At 36.9% G+C, this 25270-nt stretch overlaps 1 protein-coding gene and 1 long non-coding RNA gene across 4 annotated transcripts in view; one reads left to right on the forward strand and one right to left on the reverse strand.

Moving 5' to 3' along the window:
* Positions 1 to 366: 366 nt before the first annotated feature.
* Positions 367 to 25096, reverse strand: LOC143731174 (uncharacterized). The gene is made up of 3 exons (XR_013200712.1): positions 24895 to 25096; positions 3999 to 4354; positions 367 to 526 (listed from the first exon to the last, which is right to left on the reverse strand). It is a non-coding gene; the product is annotated as an uncharacterized LOC143731174 (long non-coding RNA).
* lrrc24 (leucine rich repeat containing 24) overlaps positions 7724 to 25270 on the forward strand; it is a 29833-nt gene continuing 12286 nt past the window's right edge. Inside the window, exons 1-4 of one of the 3 annotated variants that reach the window (XM_077221836.1) lie at positions 7724 to 8009; positions 8119 to 8341; positions 21246 to 21465; positions 24814 to 25092. In XM_077221836.1, coding sequence (XP_077077951.1) covers positions 21304 to 21465; positions 24814 to 25092 — 441 coding nt within the window. In that variant the 5' untranslated portion in view covers positions 7724 to 8009; positions 8119 to 8341; positions 21246 to 21303. Of the gene's footprint in view, positions 8342 to 21245; positions 21466 to 24813; positions 25093 to 25270 lie in introns of all 3 variants that reach the window. The other 2 variants (XM_077221837.1, XM_077221838.1) reach the window with 2 other exon arrangements.

Genomic DNA, 25270 nt, shown 5'->3' on the forward strand with positions numbered 1-25270 from the left:
GATGCTGTTTATAATGGCTACATTTTGGCAAATGTTGTAGGTTTTCCATTCTTACAGAAAATATGCATACTGTACACAGTGTGTGAAAGTAGTAGCAGTAGATCTATGCGGTAACTAATACAACCATTCTGTTTTATTGCTTACATTACGTTAAGTAGGCTATGAATCTCAGAAACTCAAATTTCTGACTTTCTAAAAAAAATCCTAGAATGAGCAGATTTGCATTTGTTTGAGAAAATTCTCACAGAATTCATGTGGTGAATGACTGTTTATTTAAAAACGATAGCACATCCAGTCTGCTAATGTGTTTCCATTTCTTTTTTAAATTAATGAGCATGTGGGATGCATAAATTTACATTTTTGTCATTTTATGAATTCAGGTATTCATATCGGCTGGATTCGTTCTTGCTTTGGCTGCAGTTTGTGTCCTCTGTGAAGTCCTGTAAGTCAATATGAATGATGAATTATAGGAGATTGAGTCTGGCATTGTCAGTGACTGAGAGGGATGAACAGGCCTTCGCAACGTCTGAAAGAAACGGAAAATACTGTAGCCATCTTCCCCCATTTTCCTTTCACAAAAGGCATTACTACATGAATTCATCAAAGCTTTAACGTGAAAATAATAGCTCTGCAGTGTGTCTGAATGTGAATAATCGGCTGAAGTTAAATGGGCTGAAATTCCAAGAAGACAGACGTTGACTGAGGAGCGAGCATTAGTCATGACACTTCTGTCTCATAAACGGCATCCTGTGATTCTGTTGAGACAGGAGAGCATTTGAAAAACAGTCGTCCATCACGTTAATGGAAATGTATCGATTGTGCTGCAATGTGTTTCTGAAATCGTAATGAGCATATTGAGGGGTAGCTGCTGAAAAGCATTGAGGAGTATTTACAGACGACGGTGTTGATGGGGCTGTGAGTGTTTGCGTGTGTGAGTTGGAATTAGTGGCTTGGACTTTCAGATAGATAGGCAGATTAAAGGGATAGATCACCAAAAAATGAAAGTTTGCTGTTAATTTACTAACCCACAGACCATCCAAGATGTAGGTGTCTTTTTCTTCTTCAGTAGAACAGTAAAGAAGATTTTTAGCAGAAACTGTGGTCCTTGGTTATTCATATAAAGTCATGTCGCATGATGAGGTATGGACTAGGGGTTGCACAAACTACGATAATCTACTAGTCGACTTTAAAGGTGGCATATCATAAAAATCTACCAACCCAGAAAACGTGAATAGTGACAACCCAGTAACTTCCCAGCAAGCAATTTTGCATTTACAAGACGTCTAATAGCCGTTCAAACACAGCCCAGACGTCTAGGGTAAAACAAGGCAAAATTTGGGCTGTCAGTTAACATTTAATAGACGTCTAAACCATAGCCCAAGAATAGACTATGTCATCAATTAGATAACAGATGAAATGAAACCAAACATCTTGTAATCACTGTTTACTTTGCTTAAATGATGGAATAGCATACATCTCGCAAGTTATTTAGGCAAAAACAACATGTAACCAAATTCAAGGTTATTTTGGCTAAGATGGGTTACTCATAGCCGGACTATATCGGGTCTATAGTTAACCAAGACGGTGAAATGACAGCTATTGCTTGCTGGGTTTATTTTTTTAGGCTAAGCCTTTCTCTGAAAGCATGTCATAAAATCAGCCGATCAGATTTCGCTCCCCTTCTGACGTAGGTAGGGGATCTTATTATTACAAGCCCCTTAATCTGCACGTTTCCACCTGCCGCCACCATTTGGTTTTCGCAAGTAACGACAATGTAACCAGTTCTAACATTGGCTAATGGCAAATGTTCGAACAAAGCATGCAAACTGTTCTGTCGTTGGCAGACGAGCACAGGACACTACTGAGCATTTTATTTTCAATGGAAATCCCCCAGAAACAGATGAATCAATGTAACTCCACAACAACTACATAAATGTATCCACTAACTAACCATTTAGAAACGTCCAGGTGCGTCTAAAAGTTGCAACCTCTTCCTGAGTCTCTCTGTAAGGCTGCACTCCATTACTGGTTATTTCGTAGATTTCTGGATGAGTGAGATTCGCGTGTACCCGAAGCTGCCATCTTCTGATCAGGGTCAGGGAGCACACCGGAAAGCTATAATAAATGATCTGAGGGATATTTTGAGCTGAAATTTCACCCACACATTCTGGGGACACCATAGATTTATATTACATCTTGTGAAAACGGGCATAATTTGTCACCTTTAATGCTCTGTGCGCTAATAGACCTTTATCACAGTCTGCATGTCGTCACACCGGCTTCGATTATTATCGTTTCCGCCTGCATTATTGTCAATAGACGGTCCACAATTTTGACAAGAAAATGTAACTAACTTGGTTGAACTTGTCAATAAACATCAGTATTTCAAGCAGTTCATAAATGCTAACCTACCATTTGTGTAATCTTCCATTTTAATGTGCAGCATTATGTAAGTGAGGCGATTGTCAGCGTTTCCGGTGTCGCCACAGTCATGGCATAAATGAGGATCTGCACGGCTGCTCAAGTTACTGCTGGAGGAATAATCGGAATATATACACTGTTTTGATTTCATTTTTAATAGTGTTGATTTTATTATTGTGGCATGTTTATTATGATTAATCTCCAATACGCTACTGTCTACAATATAATGCTATCCAATTATTGCACTCAAACCTGGAGGATATGACACGTTTATGATGATCAAATCAGTTATTTTTAAATAATCGTCTCTGGGCTAAAAAAATATTCCTAAATTTGAACGATTTCAATCTGTTCTAATACCGCGAAAGTAAAAGTAAGTGAAAGTAATGCTAACATTATTATTGTTTAATTTGTACAGTCTTTACTCGTAATTAATGTTTCATGAGATGTATAACCTTGTCTATATTGATCTTAAATGTGATATGTTGTTTGGATTCTATAATTGCATCTCTTTAATAAAAAAAAGTACTCTGAAGTATTGCGCATACACATACAGTAGGCTTTTGCGCTCCCCTATAAATCATGAAATATGTATCAGAATAACATTACACTATCTTTCTTTGTTTCATCCTGACATAAATCAATAAATCACAACAATCTCATGCTATGTACACAGCCATTGATACAGACTACAGCGGAAGTTATTTTACGCTATTATTGAAGCTTAAGCTTTTCGAACATGGAAGTGTAATAAAGGCCTATAAACAGAACATTAGCATTATCTTTATCCTTTCTTGGTGTGAACGGGCCTTTACACACGCGCACACACACACACACACACACACACACACACACACACACACACACACACACACACACACACACACACACACACACACACACACACACAGATAAAAGTGCACAACATTAATCAGTCAAATCTGCTTATTTTTTTACCTCGAGCAGAGAGTATAGAGACAGATGTCTGAATGTGTGTGTGTGTGTGTGTGTGTGTGTGTGTGTGTGTGTTTGAGCCTTTCTCTTCTGCTGTTTGTGCTAAAGCCCTTGTTTTCATCCCTCCCCAAAACCCCCGAAGATTAGCAAAAAAGAAAACATCTGTCTATACACCACTGCTCATGTTTTCTTTCCAAAATATGACTTTTTTTTCAATGCTGTAATCCTTCAAAGCTGTTTTAGTCATGGCCCACCTCTTTCTCCAGGGTAAAACGTGTTCGGTTTCTCAATTCAGTGTTACAATAATTCCTACAAAGCACTCTGCCTATGCTTGGACACAAACAAATGTATAATCTTACATGCACACTTACACATTCAGAGTTCGTATAGCTACTGTTTCGTAATTCACAGAGACAGTTGCTCTGTTCCAAAACCTAGTGAACCTAGTGGATCCTTGCTGTCAACTGCCCACTAAGGCAGCACGCTAACTCAAATGAGACCTGTAGAACTGCTTTGGAAGATTTGCATGGATCTCTTTCAAAATCAGCCAGTCCATTGACCCCATCTGGTCCCCTTTAGCCTCTCGGCTCCTCCTCTGCCACCACTCTACTGTGTGGATTTACCTCTGGTCTTCTGGTTTCCAGCTCCGCCTAGTCAAGAGGATCCCCTGGCTCCGCCTCCAGCAGTATTGGCTCCTCCCTCCCTTGGAACCATTGGTCTTACGGCTCCACGGGGCTCCCTCGTTCCTCCGGCTCAACCTCAGACAATCGTAACTGTGGCTCCGAGTCGGCCTCCAGGACCATCGGTGTTGCCAGGTCTTACTGGCTTTCCTTCTGGGCCCAGGTCTCCACGTCCATCGGCTCCATCTCTGTCCATCATCCACCTGGTTTTCGTCAGCATGTTCTCCCTGTTCCTGTTTGCCCTGTCATAGTATTTGACCTAGTTTCCTACCTGTTGTTCATTTGGACCCTGTTTAGACCTGGTATTAAGATAGGATCACAATAGGATTACAATGGACGATGCTAAATACAGGTGTAAACGGGATCTAAAACATTTTGAGTTTGTCGTTTTTTTTTACCACATCCAGAGGCAGTCGAAAACACATTAGACCGGATTGCTTTCGTAGTGCAAACGTTCATGTTATCGAATGTGTTCGAACAGCCACAAAAGATTGTCTATTCTCCACCTACTGACTTAATGCGTAAACATTATGGGAAGCGCGCTAGCCAGACAGGAAATAAAGTATGGCTGGAGACCCAAGTTTGGTTTGAACTAAGACGAAAAAATCATTCCTGATTTCTGACACACACTCACAGCATTCGGATGGTCTTGCGGCTGTCTCCGTATGTTTTCTCCGGTCGCGTTCAAATGTAAATTGTGTGAGCTTATTTCATCCATTAGATTGAAAGATCTGCAAAGAAAAACATACATTTACCCCTCCCCTCGATGTAAGTGTCTTCCTTGTCTACTTGTGATCCAGTCGATCAAAATGCATCTTTATACCAGTTGTAAACCGGGTCTTAGTTACCTCATTACTCACTGTGTATTTAAGCCCTCAGTTTCCTCAATCCATTGTTCTGTGTCGTCTTTATGTAGAGTATGCTAATTTGTATTCTCCTGTGATATCCTGCATTTTGGTTTTCTTATTAAAGACTTTAAATACTTCCTCGTGTGTTTTGAATAGAACGCACCAGAAACCTGACAAATATTGCTTTTTTTAATCAAATAAAGACTTTAAAAACATAAAAAGGCATTTGAACGGCATACATTTAATTATGTAAAATTATATCTGTTTTTCTTGCAGTATATTCTGGGATTGTCTCATCTGTGAAATACACATTTGATTCTACCTTGTGCTGGTAACTCAGAATTTCCAATTTCCAAAACTCATCTTCCATGCATTATGCAATGGAATGCTGTTGTTGCAGAGGTCAGAGATATCAATTGGAATGTCCAATAAAGTATGGAATGCAGGATTTGGTCAAAACAAGTTACCTGAGAACGTGTGTTTCATATCTTAAAAATAAAAAAATTGAGGTAAGCTGCTCAATTGGTTTTGGTTTTATCTGAAGACCCTTTGAAGAAAATGAAGCTGTATGAACTAATGTGTGTTTGTTTTTGTATGTGGTGTACTAAATCTCTCATCTACTCCAGACGCTGGTCTCTGATGTGTAATTACTCAGATCTGGGTCGACATGGACCTGCACAGCCCTGAGGGTATTTACACGCACAGTAAATGCAAACAAACACCACAATACATTCTCACTGCTCAAAACGTGTTTGAATACATGCATCAGCACAGATGCACACCGATCCAAATGTATTTGAATGTGGGTCAGCTTGCCTTGATCCCCCTCTACCCTGCTCCATCCCAGAGGTTAATACGACCCATATATAAACAATAATGCAGCCGTCAAAAGAACACGACAGGGATTATGTGCACAGATAAGCAACTGCATTCGCCAGGCAGGAGAGCAAACAGAGGGGAAAATGCAGAGTTTCTCTTCCTTCTCGTAAACCAATATTAATGTCATCCCAGGATCACATCACCATGGTGACAGTGTGCCATTCCTGTTTGCTGAAAACTCAACCTTCCATTGTGTGCCGTGCACCTAGTTTTATGGATTTAACACAAGGGCGGAAATGATATCACCAATCCCTTGTTTTATGACAAAGTGCGGCAGCTGAGGACACACATTATTGAGATCTGGGTTATGCCGTCGACACCTGGGCGGCTATCATTTATGAAGAGCTTGTTTCTGTCGAAACATTCATTACAAGCACGGATTGGTTCTGAAATAAATGGTGTTATTATCCGTCTGGGAGACATGCATTATTAAAGTAGGGTGACACTTAATTCGTCGTTGCTATTGGGATGAGAGTCGCCCCAGGAGCAAAGAACAAATCTGTTATTCGACACACATACCAACATATTCTTTTATACAATGACTTTATCTTTATGAAATAAACACAGACGTAAATATACACACATGCATGAAAACGACAGTTACAGCAGAGCGATCACCAACTCCACATCACATATAAGTGTTATTTCTTGTAATTGAACACTGAAAGACAGTAATGGACCGTGAGTTAGTGCATTGGTGTACTGTACTGCACCTGTCTGCTCACGAAGAGGTTTAATGTAGTTTTAAGCCTCTCAGAGGAGGGTAAAATAACAAATTAATTAAAATATATTCTGTGGTTAAGAATAGATGTGTCTACCCTTTTAAATCAAGATAAGACCAAGTTGTATATGTTGGATAGGCCATACTAGATGTCAGATATCAATACGGTAGTACCAACTTGTCATATATTTTTGCACTGCCCAATTTTTTGTTATGAAACAGGACAATCAGGACAAACTTTTAAAGACTTATTTATGGGTCCAGAAAAACTTTTTTTATATTCTGTTTATGATAATATGTTGTTAAATGTTTAATTTGTATTTGCCATGTAATAGCCGGTGATGCTGATATGACAATAAACTTAAATACAACAACAACTCAGTGGTTTTTTTTATTGATGGATTTGTTATAAAGTACAGAATAACTTCAGAATAGCAAAAATCCCAGTTGTTCGTGTTGATTGAACAAACAAAAAATTGCATAGTATTACAATGTTTGTATGCATGTACTTTTGAACTACATACCGTATTTATGTACCATAATGATACATAAATATGTTAGGCATTTTTTTATCCCCCATTGGCCTTCTCTGCAGGTTAAATCAATACACCAGTAGTACGCGTAAAGTGACGGTCTTTATGAGTGAGTCATTGCTGCTTTGACTTTTTTTGAAACTGTTTTCATTGGCGGAACAAAAATAGAAAATAAAAGAAAACAAAAATACTGCCAATATTGTCTAATATGTAAGTTACCAATCAACTTCTTGCTTATTGCACTGTTGTGTAAAAGCAATTTCATACTTGCAATTGTGCTGTTATGAATAGATATTCTGAACAACTGCACTCATGCTTTTGTGATGTTGCTTAAAGATAGGCCTACTCATATATAGTTCATTTATGTTTTCCTTTGTTGTAGAAGCCTGTGTATTTTGGTCACGTGTCGCTATCCTTGGTGCTGAAATCATGTGACCGGAAATAGGTGTCAGTCAACGGTTCAAGTCTTACAGAAAGACATCGAAAGTCCAGCAGATCAAGACAAAGAACTTTGACAAAGAACTTAAAAAGAGGAAGTGAATTGCAGATTAATAATAATAATTGTAGTATAGTGATAATAATAATAATATCGTAATGTATGCCGATTTTCTGTAGCCTAATGTTGGAACGTAGTACGCTACTGTTTTTCTTAGCAGAGGCTTTAATCTTTAATACGCAAATACATCAAATTAAAATGGGTATTTCACGTATTTATATATTTTAGCAGTCATTTAATAATCAAGAACAGTATTTTATTCTTCTCATGTTACAGCCTACATTTAGATTTTTACGGTGTACAAATCTGAGTCAAAAGGAAACACGCTCTGAATGAACGATTCAAGCACTGATGCGAGTCTTACGTTACGAATCAGAGTGAACAATAGAGAGAGAGAGAGAGAGAGAGAGAGAGAGAGAGAGAGAGAGATGTAGGCGACCCAGCTGAGCTCATAGGGAAGCAGGGAATTGGAGAAAGGTTCTTAACCTATTTTACAGGGATGCTGAACGTCATTTTGATTTGTTAATCTCTTATCGGTAAGAGATTCACGACTCGGCCGATATTGATTTGGTATTTTGTTTGTAAGGGATGTCACAGAGGAATATTCCAGCTTCGCTGCTTTGAGGATGGCAGGACGGAGCGGTGGCCTTTTCGGATCGCAGCTCAAATGCCGCTTTGTTCGCCGTCCAGACGTGGATTGATATTTCATTCATGTGCATCTGAATTCAGTCCGTATAAAGACCAACAGCGTAGCTCTTCAACACCGCACACACTCAGCACTGCACCGAGACCACGCAACGTTACAGGAGGTAAGATCCTCTGTCTGCACTACTCCGATAGATACTCGTGCATCCTGTGACTTTTAAAACACTTTGTCTAATTGAATGCACAACACGTGCACTGCTGTTTCTCCTCATGCTTTCACAACAGTGTCTTTCTGCCTGCAACAAACTGAAGGAAGTAGTAATGCACTCGTGTGCTTATTGTTTTGACTTTAAATATGTCTCGGCTATTCAGCATTGTAATATGATGTGCAATACTGTAAAATCAGTATCATTAAGGCCATTAAAAACTGAACTGGACCACATGGAGAAGGATATTTTGTTCTGAGCTGTCACTGTGACAGAGAGTAGATGTGCTCAGGGTTATTATGTTTGAAATGTAATTTGGCACTGATTACACATTATATGACTGTCATTTCAGGTAATGTAACATTTCTAATCCTATTTCTTCAGATATAACTTTTTTTATTTGATGTCTCACTTAAGAATAATCTTGTACTATTTGACAAATATACAAAGTAGCAAAAGAGCAACATATTAATTAAACCGTTATCAACAACAAAAAGATATTAAAGTGTTTTTTTATTGTGTATTTTGATGTTACTACCCAATTACTATTATTCATGAAGGCTGGTTACTATAGCATAGTTAATGCACGTTTACTAACACACTACTCACTAACACAGAGACAACAACAGTTCAACAACAGTTTGATTGCATGCGATGTAATATGTCAGGTGTTGTGCAACAGACGCTGAATGTCAGAGCCTGAATATGGCAAACATACAAGACATTCTTGGAATAGAACTGGAAATATGAAAATATTACAAACTGTCTCGTTTAGTGATAGACTGATTCATCTGTCAAGCCAGTTATTTTTAGTAGTAGTAGATTTTTGAGAATCTGGCATCTCAAAAAAACGGTTGAAAATGGTCATATCACTGACAGCTTTGCCAAAGCATGGAGCACATTTTATGATTTCAGATGTATTTAGTGAATTTTGAGGTGATATTTTGTAAATAAGTGACAATATTTTAAATGAGTGAAAATATAGCAGATTTGTCATTAAATTGTGGTTGTCTAATATGGCTGATGTTGCAGACCAAGTATGGACTTACTACTGCTAGTAGATTTGGCCGTTTACACCTAGATGTGTTTTGTTCGATCGGATCACAAGTAGACTGGGGAGACACATACCCGTTTACACCTGGTCTTTTAATCCGTCTCTTTTGTCCACTTTCAACCACTTCTGTTCTGATTTCTTCGAGGAAAGGGTCTTTAGGTGGCTAAATGTATGGACTTTTTCAGATCTTTCAATCGAATGGACAAAATAAACTCACCTAATTTACATATGAACGTGCCTGGAGATGACGGACATATTGCTTGGTGCGTTTTTTGTCTTCAAACCAAACTTGGGTCTTTAGCTGACAAAGTTTAAATCCCATCTGTCTAGCACACTTCCCATAATGTTAAGTGTTAGGTCAGTAGACGAAAAGTCTTTTGTTGCTGTTCGAACACATTCAACCTACACTATACGAAATCCATTTTCGACTACCTCTGGAAGTGGTCAAAAGTAGACAAGCTCAAAACGTTTAACACCTGTATTTAGCGTCGTCCACTTGTGATCCGATAGACCAAAACTTATCTTAATACCAGGTGTAAACAGGACAACAGACACACTGCTGTGAGCATGTAAACATCCATAAAACCAGTAGCAGATCTAGGCAGGTGGAGCTGGGGGAGGTGGAAGGTTCAGAGAAACTCTGACAGCGCGGCACACGACCAGCTTACAGCAAACAATGAACCCAACTATTACTGTACATTTTGATGAGGCAATCTCAGTGGCAGCAGGATCAGCAGAGGCCAATCAGCTTGTGCCATATGTGTAATGATGTGATTGCTTTGCATATTGCATGTATAGGACCTCTATAGTCTCATGACTGAACTATACATTATACTAAATAAATAATAATAATACATAATTTTGCATTATTATTATTATTATTATATATTACATGGATTTAGATCAGTATCAGCATCAGCCATATTGGTTAACCATATTTTTATACTGAATCTACTGAGCAGTTGTTTAAAAAAGAAGTAGTGAATCATACACTGTAAGAGAAAAATCCATATAAAAACAGAAAAACTACTAGTAGTTTTCTGCCTGCACATTATCTGTTAAGTTTTATTGACTTTTCCGTTAACCCTAAAGCACGACAATGCAATGTGAAATTCAAAATACAGATAAACACCAATATGGAATACTTTCTGCATACCAACAGGGTACATTGGGTCCTATTTTTACAAGCTTTTCTCAGAATGAATCCGCTGTTATTGGTTAAAAAACATATTACTTGTGGATTTGAGACTCAATTTCCTCCGATTCTTAATAAAGGCGCTCAGAAAGGCACATGAATGGCACTGAGCACACAGAGCTGGAAGTTGATCTACAGGTGATGTAGTGATGATGCTGGTTTATTTTCCAGGCTTTATCTGACTGTATCGGCTGGAAGTCCAGCGTAGAAGCACAAGAGCACAGTGTCACACGCACAATGAGCGTGCAGAGAATAACAGAGCAGTGATCGATACAAACCAGCCAGCAAGGCTCTCTGCACACGTGTGGATCCTGTAATGTTACAACACCCAACAACGTTTGTAAAGAAAAATGGAGGTTTGTCTGTGATTGGCAGTCAAATATAGTGGGTGTTTGATCAGCCATGCAAATATTTTGCTTAAAGTTATTAAATATACTTTGCTTAAATAAAATCAAGCTCATTTTAGGACCATTACTGCATTATGACATTATTTTCTTGACAATTAAGTTCATTCCCTCTCCCAGTTATCGTTATTGTAATGAAAATGAGTCTCATAATTGTTTTGCAATAAAATAAAATATATAGTGATCAAATAATGATAAACAATTAAATAAACAATAATAATAACATTATTATTATGTAAATACATTATGGTGTTATTTTTGCACTGCCTTTAATTTGTGCTGATTTAAATAAAAACATCTGCAATTTGTGTTACACTACACACAATACTGTATTACAGTAATGAGCATCTAATGAGAATCATTATAGAAAATAATGAGAATTAAAAAAAACAACAACGTCTGGGTGCATTATGGTAATGAGAAATTCAGGGGAAATGTGCTTAATTTAATATTCATGAACATAATTCAACAATGCCATATAGATAGGCTTTATTTGCTTTATAGAAAATTTAATTTCTTATGACTTTGGGGTGCAACTGCAACTTGGACATGTTTTCGTGAGATTCGTTCTCAGGTTTCCCACAATACATTGGTTTGCATCTTAAAGGGTTAATTCACCCAAAAATGAAAGTTCTGTCATTAAATACTCACTCATGTCGTTCCAAACCCGTAAGACGTTCGTTCATCTTCAGACAACAGATGATCTTTTTAAAGAAATCTGAGCGATTTCTGTCCCTCTGTTGACAGCCACACAACTGACATGTTGACGCTTCAAACAGTTCATTAAGAGATCAAACTAATCCATATGAAAAGTTTTCTGAAGAGACATCGCTTTGTATTTTTGGGTGAACTACCCCTTTAAAAGTTTTAAAATCAGTGGACAGTGTTGCTCCTCTGGCAAACACATACACATATTGATCTGTGCTTAGCAACCAGAAAAATCAATCACAGCAAACCGCATCTGGACACGGTACTGCGATTAAATAACAAGCAGATGTGTCTATCAACAAGCATTTGGACCATCCCAAATTCAGACTCTCTGGGTAAATTGGTGACCCGCCAGCACACGCGACAGACATTCACAGGCCTCGCATTGATTCGCCGACAGTAGGTGGATGCTTGCTTGTATTGTGGAGTGTGTGAGAGTTTATTTTTGATGAGAAATGATAAAAGACAACGGGCTAGAAGTGTGTTTGCATCTCTGATTACTACCCTCATGTTCTGTGATTACCATGAGCTGAATGGAAAACACATCGCAGAGCAGAACAATTTATATATTATCTTATCTCTTAGTTGAGCACACAAACACACGCAGATGCATCTTACTGTTTTAACCTAGCAGAAGATAAAAAGTGCAAAAAAGTCATTAATTTAGCTGTCACTCCTGAAACTTTGCAGTTTGTACGTGGCCGCTGCTCAAGCATTTCTTTATATATTCTGCATTCTACTTCTCTATTATATATTTCTTTAAGTAGGGGTGTAACAATATATCGTGTCACAATATATCAACAATATGTAACGTGGATAGTGACAATATGTATTGTCTATTTCACAAAAACAAAATTCAAGTTTACTGTGTTTTAGTGTCAGTACTACATACTACTATATATGATGTTGAATATAATGTATAATTATGCAATGGGAGAATATTTGTGGGTCCTAATAATACCAAATGTCTGATGTTACCAGTAAAAAGCCTACATTATTTTAAATATATCCAGTCAGTGAAAGAGTGCTAGCATCTTCGCCTAAAATAATTCTGTATTTTCAGCTTCCGAATCATGAATATTTTTATTCTGATGTCTCCATTGTCCTGTGCGTTGGGTTATCAGCATCAAGTCTAAGCCTATTCATTTACACCCACAATACCAAATTTACCATTTTAAGTAACAGTCATTTTTTTGTTAACCTTTTATCATATGTCTTGAAGTATCGCAATAATATCGTATCGTGAGTTCAGTATCGTGATATGTATCGAATCGTGACATGAGGGTATTGTTACACCCCTTTCTTCAAGTGAAACCGAACATTGGATTGTCGTGAAGACCTTTAGGTTATGTTATGATATATTTTTTATCAAATGAATGTTGAAATTCTTCATCCATGAAATGGTAGGGCCCTACCTAACCTTAAGTATGAGCTCTATTATTAGTGATGCTTGCAGCATACTTGACTCAAGGCGCATGATAAGTGCTTCATTGCAAGCAATTAGTGAATGTATTTCTTTCTTTCTCCCTGTTCACATTGTTAATCTCCCTCGCCCTCTTTTTCTTTGTCTCGGTCTTATTCTTCAGTCTCTGCTCGTTGCTGAACACAGTTCTCGGTCGAAATAGTGCCTGCAGGCCTTGCCTTCAGAATACAAGCCCTGTGCTATTGTTTCCATGACAACATGGGAGGCATGGCCAGAGGGCATCGCTGTGTATTTGCACTCTCCCTCACAATTTCTCTCTTTTATCTCTTCCTGACACAGTGAATTTGATCACTTCAAGTGTTCTTATTTAGATCCTTAGTTTCAAATTAGAGATGTGCATTTGACTCGACCGCAGAGAGTCGCTGATGAATGCTCATGTCAGATGACGCAATAGGTGAGATTTGTGTTGATGATAAGGGTTAGGAGACCCTCGAAGCTTTTAAGCTCTGGCCATTTGCCTCTTTGCATCTCTGGCCATTAAGAGAGCACTCCTGGGAACACATTAGGTTTGAATGTGATGTTATTTGAGAGCATCAGGTGCAAGCGCAGAGAGTTTATTCACTGAAATAATGACACACTCAACAGGCTAGATCAAAATGTGACAACGACCACAAAAGCATGATGTGTGTTCGTGGAGATAACATGAGAAAAAAGTTTAAAAAATGTGTTGATAATATTTTTGTGTACTGTATTACAAAATGGGAATCATTATCGCAAAATAGTTTCAAAATGAGAATTTCAGAGGGAAATTCAAATATGTATATGGAAAAACAACTATTTTCAACCCTCATTCTGAGCCTCTGTCTGAAATGATTTGTTTTTAAGGGGCGGCTTCTTTAAGGCTTGTCAGGAAACAGCCACTCATGATTGGCTAACGTCATTGCATAGGAAACAGTATTAACGACCACTCGATATTGCACGCGAGCAAGTGTTTTAAAAACATCATCCATATAAAACCATCATATACAGACAAAACATTATGAAATAATTTAAATACAGTTTGCCATGCAGCTGCTGTCAGATCTCATCTGTTAATAAAAGTTTCTTTGCGAACTCTCCATTACACTGTGCCTCATTTACAAAACCAAATGCTCCGATCAAACATATAATCCTCAGACGCGATCTAGGACGCAATTAAAATAAACCATCCATTTGTTTCCGACACTGGGATTCTTCTCAAGTCTGTACAGAGCTGTTTAAACTGGACGCATCAAGGCGAACGTTCTTTCACTCTTTCGTTTGTCCTGTTGTTGACAGACTCGAGCACGTGGAGTATGTCAGAAACTGAATGCGCATCTGTATACTGTATCAAGTGTAGACAGTGTCAGTGATTATAATGGCTTCTCTATTCTTTTTGATGTGACCCGACGCTCACATCCACTGAAGGCAAATGTCAGCCGTTAAGTGACTGAACACCAGTGGGCGGAGCCTATGATGCGATGATGTAGCACTATTTGTCAATGTCTGGCTCTAGAAAAAGTCATATGCGAATGTATTTACCCGTGTGACGTCACAAATCCCACAATATCCAAACATGCTGTTTTGGAGCTTGATTAAATACGTGCTTTGTTTATAATGAGGAGGCTGTTTTAAGCTCTGAAACTTGCAGAAAAGTTTTAAAGGTACAAAAATCTCTTACAGTAAATGTCAAAAGATCAAGGCAAATTTGATTTCTCATGTCATGACCCCTTTAATATTCATTAAAATGAAGTATTATTGGTCCTAAAATAAAACAGACTTTATTTTCTTTATGCAAAATATTATTTCTTAATTTCTTTTTTTATTTAGTGTTGGAATGAGATTTGACAGTGTTTTTTACATTAATTCTTAGATTTCCTACAATACATTGATTTGCATAGAAAATACAAATAACAGAGTGGTTATTTTGAAATTGCCAATATCAAGCTAATCTGACTGATATGACCATTAAATCGAAGGCTCACCCAAAAGTGAAAATGACTGACATCATGGAATAATGTATTGTGCACATATTAAGTCTCATTCCAGCAGCCGGACGGATAAAACTAGATGAAGGAAGCAAATAGGCATGTTGTGAACGGATGTTAAATATACAGTTGACCTTAAATTGTCCTCCACTGAGTTCATATTTTCTTATCCAGAGGAACACATAGCACATTTCAAGTACAGTTTTCCCAGTACAAGGACAGTCTGCTGTCTACACTGTCTCGCTCAGGGGCAGGATCCTGAATAAAGGGGCATTTCACGAAACACCCAGTTACATACGACACTGTAGATATTAAAGCCTCCAGGCTGCTCTCAGACAAGAGCAAGCAAAGCGATTCAGCCTTACTGCATTCAGAACTGGTACAAACTATAAACATGAGTCTATTAGCTTGTCAGAAATGAACAGCCCTTATAGCTCAGAATTATAACCAGGCTCATGACAGCAGAAAATATCTCGCAGGCAAACTGACATTCATCTAGAAAACCCACTAAAGCTTTCCACCAGTGAAAAATTAAGCTTTTTGTTTTCTTTTTTTGTAGTTGTTTAAGAAACGGATGAGCTGAATTTGTTGCAAAACAGTTTGAATTACAGATGTGCTTTTTCACTACAACGAATTGAGTGTTTGTTCTTATTTTTTCTGTGTGAGTTCAACATAATGCTCAGAGTCGAAAAACAGGAAAGTAATTTATGAAGCAAGTAAACCACTCACTGGAGGTAATGATTATCAGTAAATACTGAATAGTGACTTAAGTTCCAGTCTGTTTCTCAAAGAATCATGAATCATGTCTTCAGAAGACTTGGAATATAGCAGATAAATCATTTGGACTTATGATACTTTTGTGTCTTTTATGAAGATAGAAAGCCTCAGACCTTATTTCTCCACTTGTGTTTTACAAAAGAAATAAAGTTTGGAATGACATGAACATACAGTATGTAATGACAGAAGTCTTTTTTTTTTTGGGGTCAGGACAATTTATTTATTTATTTACATATTATTTTTATTTATTTATTTATAAATCCTCTACTAAAAGCAAGATTTAGTAGACAAGATACATCTTTCCATTGATGGGCAAATAATATCGCAAGCATGTTTCTTAATCTTGACAAAAACAAATTAATTTGGCCATCAATGGAGATATTAATTTTATAGTTATATTTTTATTTTTGTCAAGAAACACATTCTTGCATAAAAAAGGGCCAAATTAATACTATTATAGTCTTTGATATTAGATTAAGAATTAGATTTTTTTTCTATTTAGTTGATTAGTTTTAGTAATTTTGTTGTGTTTTGTCATTTTTATTATTATACACCGTATATATTTTTTAAATATGCCTATATAGTTGTTGTTGTTGTTGTTGTTGTTATTTTAGTAGTTAAACTTAACGAAATGGTGCCTTGGCAACTAGCTGAAATTAAGTTTAAGTTTTTTAATTAAAGTTTTTTAATTCTATTTTTATTTTATTTAAAGTAATGAAAGTGTTTTTTTTATGGTTTTAGTTTTAGTTAACGATGATAACCCTGGTTTTAGCATCTACCGACAGTCAAACTTCAATGTTGCAAATCTGTTATTTCTCCAAATTCCAATTCCCACTTTTCATTCAATCAACATTAGATGGCTTAATGAATTCCCTGGCTACACTTTCTTCTGTCTGTCTGATATCCATCCATCTGAGATATCATCTGTTGAGACTTCAACATCCACCCATCATGCCTCTGTTTTCCACTCTCAACACACTCTGCTGTTCTTGGAGGGAGAATGCAGTGAATTCAAAACACGAGGTCTCATGATGCGAAGCCGCAAAATATAAAATCCCGTAGATGTTCCTGCTGCGTTTAAAGGATCTCATCTGGCAGAATCACTTCAGAACCCAGACGCACATGTAAGGGAGCGCCATATCTCACAGAACATCGCCTTTTCAACACTTCACAGCGCCTTCTTTTGACTTGCCGGTGTTTGTGAGGCGGCACACGTAGCAAAAAAAAAGGCGCTGAAGGCAAAACTCCCATTTCCCCCCCTTTATTCCATCTTTGTGATTTCCATTCTCTTTCTCCAGCGACAGGAGAATAGTGTTTGAGTGCAGGACAGTGGACTTGAATAGGCTGCCATTTCTCCACTGATGTTTATCATGTCTTTCTCCTTCATGCTTTGAGCAGATAAAAAGGCTTATGTGGGTCATGTTGCATTAATCGAGCTCGCTGTCCTCTCAAATACTCTCTAAATTAAGCAACCGGCATAAAATATTCACATTTGCTCATGGTTCATCATTCAATGACACATTTAAGTGAAGAACAGCTCAAATGTATCACATCAACAGTGAAGCAAAACTGCTCTCACAGAGACTATCGTTTTTCTTTTCGCCATATTATATCTTTATTTTTGAAAAATGAGATGTTATTTTTATATTTAAGGATTTGAAGACTATTTTGGAGCTCTTGATGCATTCATTTCAGAGCTGGTATCTCAAATCTGCGTTTCCAAATCGCTTCATGTCGCTTTTGATCCACGTGGCCAGGACCTCTGAATCTTTCAGCGCTGATCTTTTTCAGTCACTACCATGTTTCGGGCTCTGAGCTCAGAGACAGCAGACCCAGTTAAATGCATACAGAACTTTGTATTGATCCATTTCGTTAGACTTGTCTGGGCTTTGATGAATGCTCTGGTTCTCAGCAAACTCTCTTTCACTCTGAATTTGATCTAGAAAAGATTAGCTACAGAAAGAAAGAGTTGTAGTTTTGGGACATAACCCTGAATGTCAGCAGAAACCGTTTCTACTACAATCCCCTGTGAAGGCCTCACACTGTCGCTTCTGGCTTGCTTAGTTGGGGACACTTAATATTGAGCAATATTATTGATCGGACTGTACTGATGCCGTTGAATGAGAACTGAACAGGACAATGAGATTTTTCTTTGCAGAACTGCTTTATGAACTAATTTAATAATTGATTATATTTACAACAGAACTGCATCAACACTGAACTGCATCAAGACTGAACTGACAGTCGAAAATGCAGCATTTTTCTGTATCGCTTTGAAACCATCTGTATTGTGTAAATCGCTACAGAAATAAAGGCGACAAACACAAAAGCACAAAGGATGCTTTTGCTGGCAGGTACAGAGAGATTTAGTGTTTTCTTGTCAGGTTTTTCCTTGTTGTTCTATGAAAGCACGTTTCACTGCGTCTTTAGCAGGTGCCTCGAGTTTCCAGCAACAAGTAATTTGACTGTCAAAAGTGAACATGTTTGACACAACCACAACATCACAGTCAGTCAGAGCATATTTGATGTCCAGATGTCATTCATTCATTCACTCATTCATGTACTTTATATACAAAATATATATTTTGTAATATATATATATATATATATATTTCTAAATAAATATGTATATATTTAATTATTTAAAATGGTTATTTATTAAAAATAATCTACTTCAAATACATTTAAAAGCGTTCTATTCAGGTACCAGATCACCTTTTGATCTCATTGGCCCTTATACTCCACAAGGTTGTCTCCGTTCTTTTAATTCTCTTTTACTACATCAGCCTTCATGTAAGCTTAAGACCATGAGGGAAAGAGCCTTTTCATACAAAGCCCTCAAGCTATTGAATGTGCTTCCTCCTACCATCAGAAATGCACCAACACTGGGACACTTTAAAAAGCTGATTAAGACACATTTATTTAAGGGTGTTTTTCTTTCTTTGTTGTATTGCCCATGTTGTTTCTGTTTATTTTACTTTAGCGCTTTGAGTTTAAGAAAAGCGCATTACAAATAAAATGTATTATTATTATTATTATTCATCAAAGAATCCTGAAAAAAATTTCCCAACACGTTTTCCACAAAGTTATCGAGCAGCATTTTCAACATACAATAATAATAATAAGGTTTCTTAAGCAGCAAATCAGCATATCAGAATGATTTCTGAAGGATCATGTGACACCGAAGACTGGAGTAATGATGCTGCAAATTCAACTTTGAATCACAGAAATAAATTACATTTTAAAATAAATTTAAATAGAAAAATATGTCATAATATTACTGTTTTTACTGTATTTTTGATCCAATAAAAGCAGCCTTGGTGAACAAAGTACTTTTGAAAAAATCGTACTGACGATTTTTTTTCCTAGCCTGATTTTAGCCTCTGATTTGAACGCTCTGTTTGAAGGGGCGTGTCTGCTGTGAGACTTCAGTGTAAACGCCCACTGCTGTGATTGGCTGACATGTTTGCATATAAAATAGCTAGTATTACATGTGAAACTCTCGGAAACTACTACGTTTTTACTATTACAGCTATCGTGAAGATTAACAAATCTTTAAATGTATTGTTTATTGCATTATATTTAAATCTATTCCATCACATGAAAGGTTGCAGTGATGAGCTGAGCAGATGACATACAGTCTGGTGATCGCGTGAATAAAGATCTCATTATTGCAACGCAGTTTTTGCACACTCACGAATGATTTTTCACAATAACAATGCAAACACGACGTAAATACAGGTAGAGCTTCGTTGTGCAGTGTAACAGCATCATTGATTTCATAACGAGATTTGCGCGCTGTGTGATTGATTGACTGACAGCTTGGGCGATTGGAAAGGGAGCGTTCTTTGGTCGCTTTCTTTCTATAACTTAATCACAGTTTTAACATTATTTCATCTTAAGAGAAACGATGTGAAGTTGATCGTTTAGTCACTGATGCATAAACAGTATTGAATGATTTTGAGAGAAAGATGATACTGAACTTGAATAATTACACATCAGAAATCACTGCTCACAGATCAGGCATTAAAATAAACATGGTTACTTACATGTTTGTGGCGTTTCGGGCAGATCCGTGTCGTAAAAGTCTGTTTGCAGAGCCTGTGTTGGAAATTGTGACTGATTTTCAGTTCATTTAATAAACTAAAGCTTAACCACGCATTCCTAATATTGGAATCCGAAGGAAGCTTATGCAGCAACTGTCTTCTTCCACAACCAGGTACTGCACAATATTTCGTAAATGTTTATTGCTTGGTAGCTCGATCCAGTTTAGCAAAATTACCTTGTTGTAGGCCTATGTTATAGCATGTAATGCGCGAGTCGGTGGGCGGGGCTAAACAGGCCGTGTTGAAGTAGGCGTTGATCTTCTTTTGCAGAGGAGGGGTTTTATCCTCTTTGACGTCATAGATCCCCACTTTGAAAAACCTGTCGTTCGCTGAGCCTGGTGTCAATAAAAACTTTTATTGGACTAACAAGGAAGTTTTCAGTTCTGAAACTTACAGGATATTCTTATAGTATGAAGACCTCCTGTATGTCAAAAGCTCAAGGAAAATTTGAATTCTCAGTTCATCACCCCTTTAAATATCCATATCTTTATTTGTAATGCAATTTTATCCTTTTATTATAAACCCAACGCTAGGTGTTATATAATCTCAGACTTATGAACTGCCATACTGTCCAGCCGTAGATCGAGTAAGCTGTAAATCTGGGGCCAGGGGGCCGAAACGCACATGTCTTTGTTCAATTACTCTTCTAATGCATGTCTTAATAAAAAGCTGGGGATTTGAGATGGAGGATGCGAGTGGATCAGGCTGAGGGTTTGATCTGGTCTCCTGGGAGAAGAAGCGTGTAGTGTGCGCTGGGCAGTGTTTGGCGTTGTATTTCATATTCTCTCAAAACAGAAGAGAGATCCTGGAAGCAGAGCATGTGGACCTCAAGCCTCATGATTAATTAACCAAAGCCCAGCACAGATTCCTCCTAAGAGACGGTTCTGTTGGGACCTGCAGGCAGGAGTGAGCGATATCCGTCTTTCAGCTGGGTTTTTTTTTTCCTCCTTATGTTGACTCTACACTTTCTTCCCTTTCTGCACCGCAGGATTCAATTTTCCGATCCACTTAAGCGGGATTCTCATGCGTTACGGATCCGATTAGTTCACACGTGCATGCACTCTTTAACAACAAACCGTGTTTTTTTTCTGTGTCTGTCTCTCTCTCTCTTTTGGGCAATTATTCCGCTGGTTTAACTGGTTTAATCCATCTCTCTCTCTTCTTTTCTCTTTTCTCTCTTTTGCCCTAGTTCTGCCGCCTCTTTTCTATCATTCCGTCTTTCCTGTTTTTGCAGTTTTTCCTCTGAGATGAATCCTCCTCAGCTCTCGGTGGTGTTGGTGCTGATGTTGGCCCAGCTGTGCGCATCTTCTCTTGGTTGTCCTTCTGGGTGTCGCTGCTACAGTTTGACCGTGGAATGTGGATCCACTGGACTCAAAGAGATCCCGCAAGGCATTACTCACGGGACACAGGTCAGCGATCACAATAAGCCTGTGGATCTGTTGGTGGGGTCACATTTTGAGAATGACTTGAAAAGCGATTTTAGACAGTCAAGAAACTCCAGAAAAACCCTTAAAGGAAGAGTTCGCCCTAAAATGAAAATTAAGTCATTATTTACTCACCCTGGTGTTGTTGTAATGCCGTATGCCCTTCTCTCTAAAGATTAACAAAAGCACGACATGAAATAAAACACCTAGAAATCCCCAAAAAAGTATCCGTGTACTTCCTTCACTCAGTTAGATATGACCGGACCGGAACTCGCTTGTCTGATGACAGTCAGAATGACAGTTAACAGATGTGAACGCGATAACTTACGACAAACACAATGGATATATTCACCTCAGAGAAGGTGGTACATGAAAGAAAGTAGAGCATATGGCATTAGAACAAAAAGAGTGAATAGAAATTTTAATTTTAAGGTGAAATATCTCTTTAAAATAAAGGTTCTTAAATGGAATTGATGGTTCCATGAAGAGCCTTTAACATCCATGGAACCTTTCCATTCTGCAAAAGATTCAAAGGGTACTTTAGGTTATTAAAATGTTTTTCACTATAAGAAAAAAAAATTATTTTAAGATCTGTTCATTAAAAGGTTCTTTGAGAACCCCAAAATGGCTCTTCAATGGCATCGCTGCGAAAACACCCTTTGGAAACTTTATTTTTTTAAGAATGTAAAGCATAATTTTATAACCTAACCATTTATTAAAGGAATTTTGCTTTGCACATTTAAAAAGAAAGGTATTTGAATTTGTCAAAAGCTTGAAAAGCTCTCTTTCTTCTGGTACACTTTTTTTCTTTTCTTTTTTACATTTACAGTTTTTTTTAATTAATTAAATCTTTTGATATAAATATTCAAATCATAAGAATGTGTGTGTTTTGATGTTAAAAACAATATGGAGAAAATATGGAAAAATACTTCCAACATTAAGGTTTAGAGTAACAAGAAGATGCTCATATGTGTGCTAAAAAGTTCATTTACACAGTTTGTAAATTAACAATTTTAGTCATATAAAGTTAATTTAAATCTGCATTTGGTGTTACGTTTAATATTTGTCTAAAAGTTTATTTTAAAAATTAAAATAATTTAATGTTATAATTTGAGCAGTACACTGTAAAAAAAATAAGTTTTAAATACAACAAAGACTATTGGAGTGTTTTAAAAGAAAAAAGTTTCAGACTCTCCACTTCAAAATGTCATGTTTAATGCAATGTGTTACTTGCCATATATTTGTGAAATTTACTTGCAATTTCTGAGAGAAAATTGTTTCTACACCAAATGTTTGCTCAGTGTATGATCAGTAATATTGTCAAGATGTTTCTAAAAACCGTACTTTCCATTATTCCAAACTTCAACAACTTTCAAGTTACTGAAAATCAACACATTTAGAGAATGACCTGGGTAACGATTGATTCGTTAGCAGTCATAAAGTCGACATAAAATTAAAGTTTACTGGAGTAAATATTTTTGTTCTTATTGTGAATGGTTTTGCCATTGTACACACAAATAACCAAGGTTTCCATCCTGCTCTTTACAAACTTTTGTGAATGAAAACAAAAACATGTACATTAATAACACCAAGCTGCATTTGACATCAGGTCTACTCAGCATCCTGTCACAAATGTTTATTCTGATCAACCTAAACGATAAGATACTGCCTTCTTTTGTACTGTCTACACCTTGACCCACAATACAGCAAAGATGAGATTAAAACCATAGATCATAACTCCAGATAGTGCTGGGAATCATTCGTTACATCAGCGACTCCCGTGGCCAGTTTCACCCCGTCGATCTTATTTGCATGTCTATGTATCTGCTCCAGTCACGTCACTAACATTTCTGCAGCTCGTGAATATTCATGAGCCGGCTTGCATAAATTGCTCAATTGACCCGTGTAACCTACGCTGCAAAAGAAATTTGCTTCAGCTCGGCCTGTGTTTGATTACAGACAATAGCTTGATAGAAATCAATTAGAAAATTAATTAGCGTAATATGTTTCATCATTAATAGAGTTATAGTAGAAGACAGGCCACTCAGTCCTACTCTTTGAAAGCCCATTTATGCCGTTCCTGACGCTGGTAATTGATTCATTTGTGCGTTTCACTGATAGCCGACCCAAAACTGTTCAACACTCAGAACTTTGTATTGATCCATTTTAAGTTAAAGGAAACCTTCTTTGACTCTGAATTCACCTGGAACAGAGCAAAGATGAACAGCAAGAGAGAAATATTTCTGCGTGAGTGTGTTTTGTCTCTCGCTGCTCTCAGTGATTAGGACAGAAACTCAGGTCGACATGGATGAGATGGATGTAGGCTAGCGTGAAAAATCAATGAAGCTTATACTGCAAGCGAAACAGATTCTCATTAGAGTTTGATCGATATTGCCTTTTAATGACTGATACGATACAGACCATTTTTTATCTGAACACTGATATGCAGAGCGAAATTTATTGAAAATTAGCATTAAAACATGCATAATACTAATAATTTAATTATGAATATAGCCTAACTTATTAATAATGTTGTTATTATTAATGACGACAACTTATATTAACAATAACAGTAATAATAATAATAATAATAATATGCAGAACCAATTTTAATTAGTTTAATTTCCGTTTTCAACTAAATGATCATTAGACTAAGAAAAGAAAACATAATAATAATTTCATTATTAATTAAATGTATTACTAATATCGTTGTAATTAAAAATGACAACAATAACAAAAATAATAAGTTTTGATAATAATAATACTCATTAATAATAATTATTCCATTATTCATAGATAATAATTTTCACATTGTATTAATATTATTCATATATTATTCTTATTATTATATCCATTATTAATATAATATTGTTGTCATTATTAATATAATTATTAATAATTACAGCAACAATACTTACAATGATTATATTAATAATACCAATTCCATTATATCCATATAAAATGTTCCATATTCAAATAGTATTAATATAATATTATAATATCCATTATTATTAATGACAATAATACTAACAATAATTATATTAACAATAATGATAACAATAATCATCTCAATCATTTCATTATTAATCCAATTTATTATTATGTTTTTCAGAGAACAGAATTGTGTTTATTCATAGACCTGCTATTTAAAGCTGACAAGTGTGTATATTAGTAAGAAATACTGGTCAAAACAATTATCTCTAGTTCTCACTGCTTCAGTTTTTATGGTGGTTTATAAAATAAAGCACCCATCACACATCACTCACTCTCTCTTTTCTTTTAAAACGGTGTTATGTACTAATGTTACTCCCATGGGATTTGTGTCCGCTTCAGACCATCTTTCTACAGGACAATGCCATTGGACACATCCGTCAGCGGGATCTCTCTGACCTCGGCCAGCTGCACTACCTCTACCTGCAGAATAACAGCATCTCCACGCTGGAGCCCGGGGCCTTCAGGAACCTGGGTCTGCTACTGGAGCTCGCGCTCAATGGAAACCGCATCCACCTGATCACAGCGGACGTCTTCCGTGGCCTGGACCACCTGCGCATCCTCTACCTCGCAGGAAACCAGATCACCAGACTCGAGGACTACACTTTCCGTGGACTGCAGGTGAGACGACGGAAATGTACATTTACAGTATGTTGTGGGATTTGAGAACATTCATTTACAGTATAAATGTGACTAAAACATTATTTAAAGATAAAAGTTTAGCTAGGACTGTAATGTTTAGGCTTGTAAGATCCAAAAAAGAGAATGCAAGAGATCATGATTTGCTGAAAACAATACT

Source organism: Siphateles boraxobius, unplaced genomic scaffold (genome assembly GCF_051911475.1).
Source record: "Siphateles boraxobius isolate OS27281-9 unplaced genomic scaffold, OSU_SipBor_1 86, whole genome shotgun sequence".
In the NCBI taxonomy this organism is placed as follows: domain Eukaryota; kingdom Metazoa; phylum Chordata; class Actinopteri; order Cypriniformes; family Leuciscidae; genus Siphateles; species Siphateles boraxobius.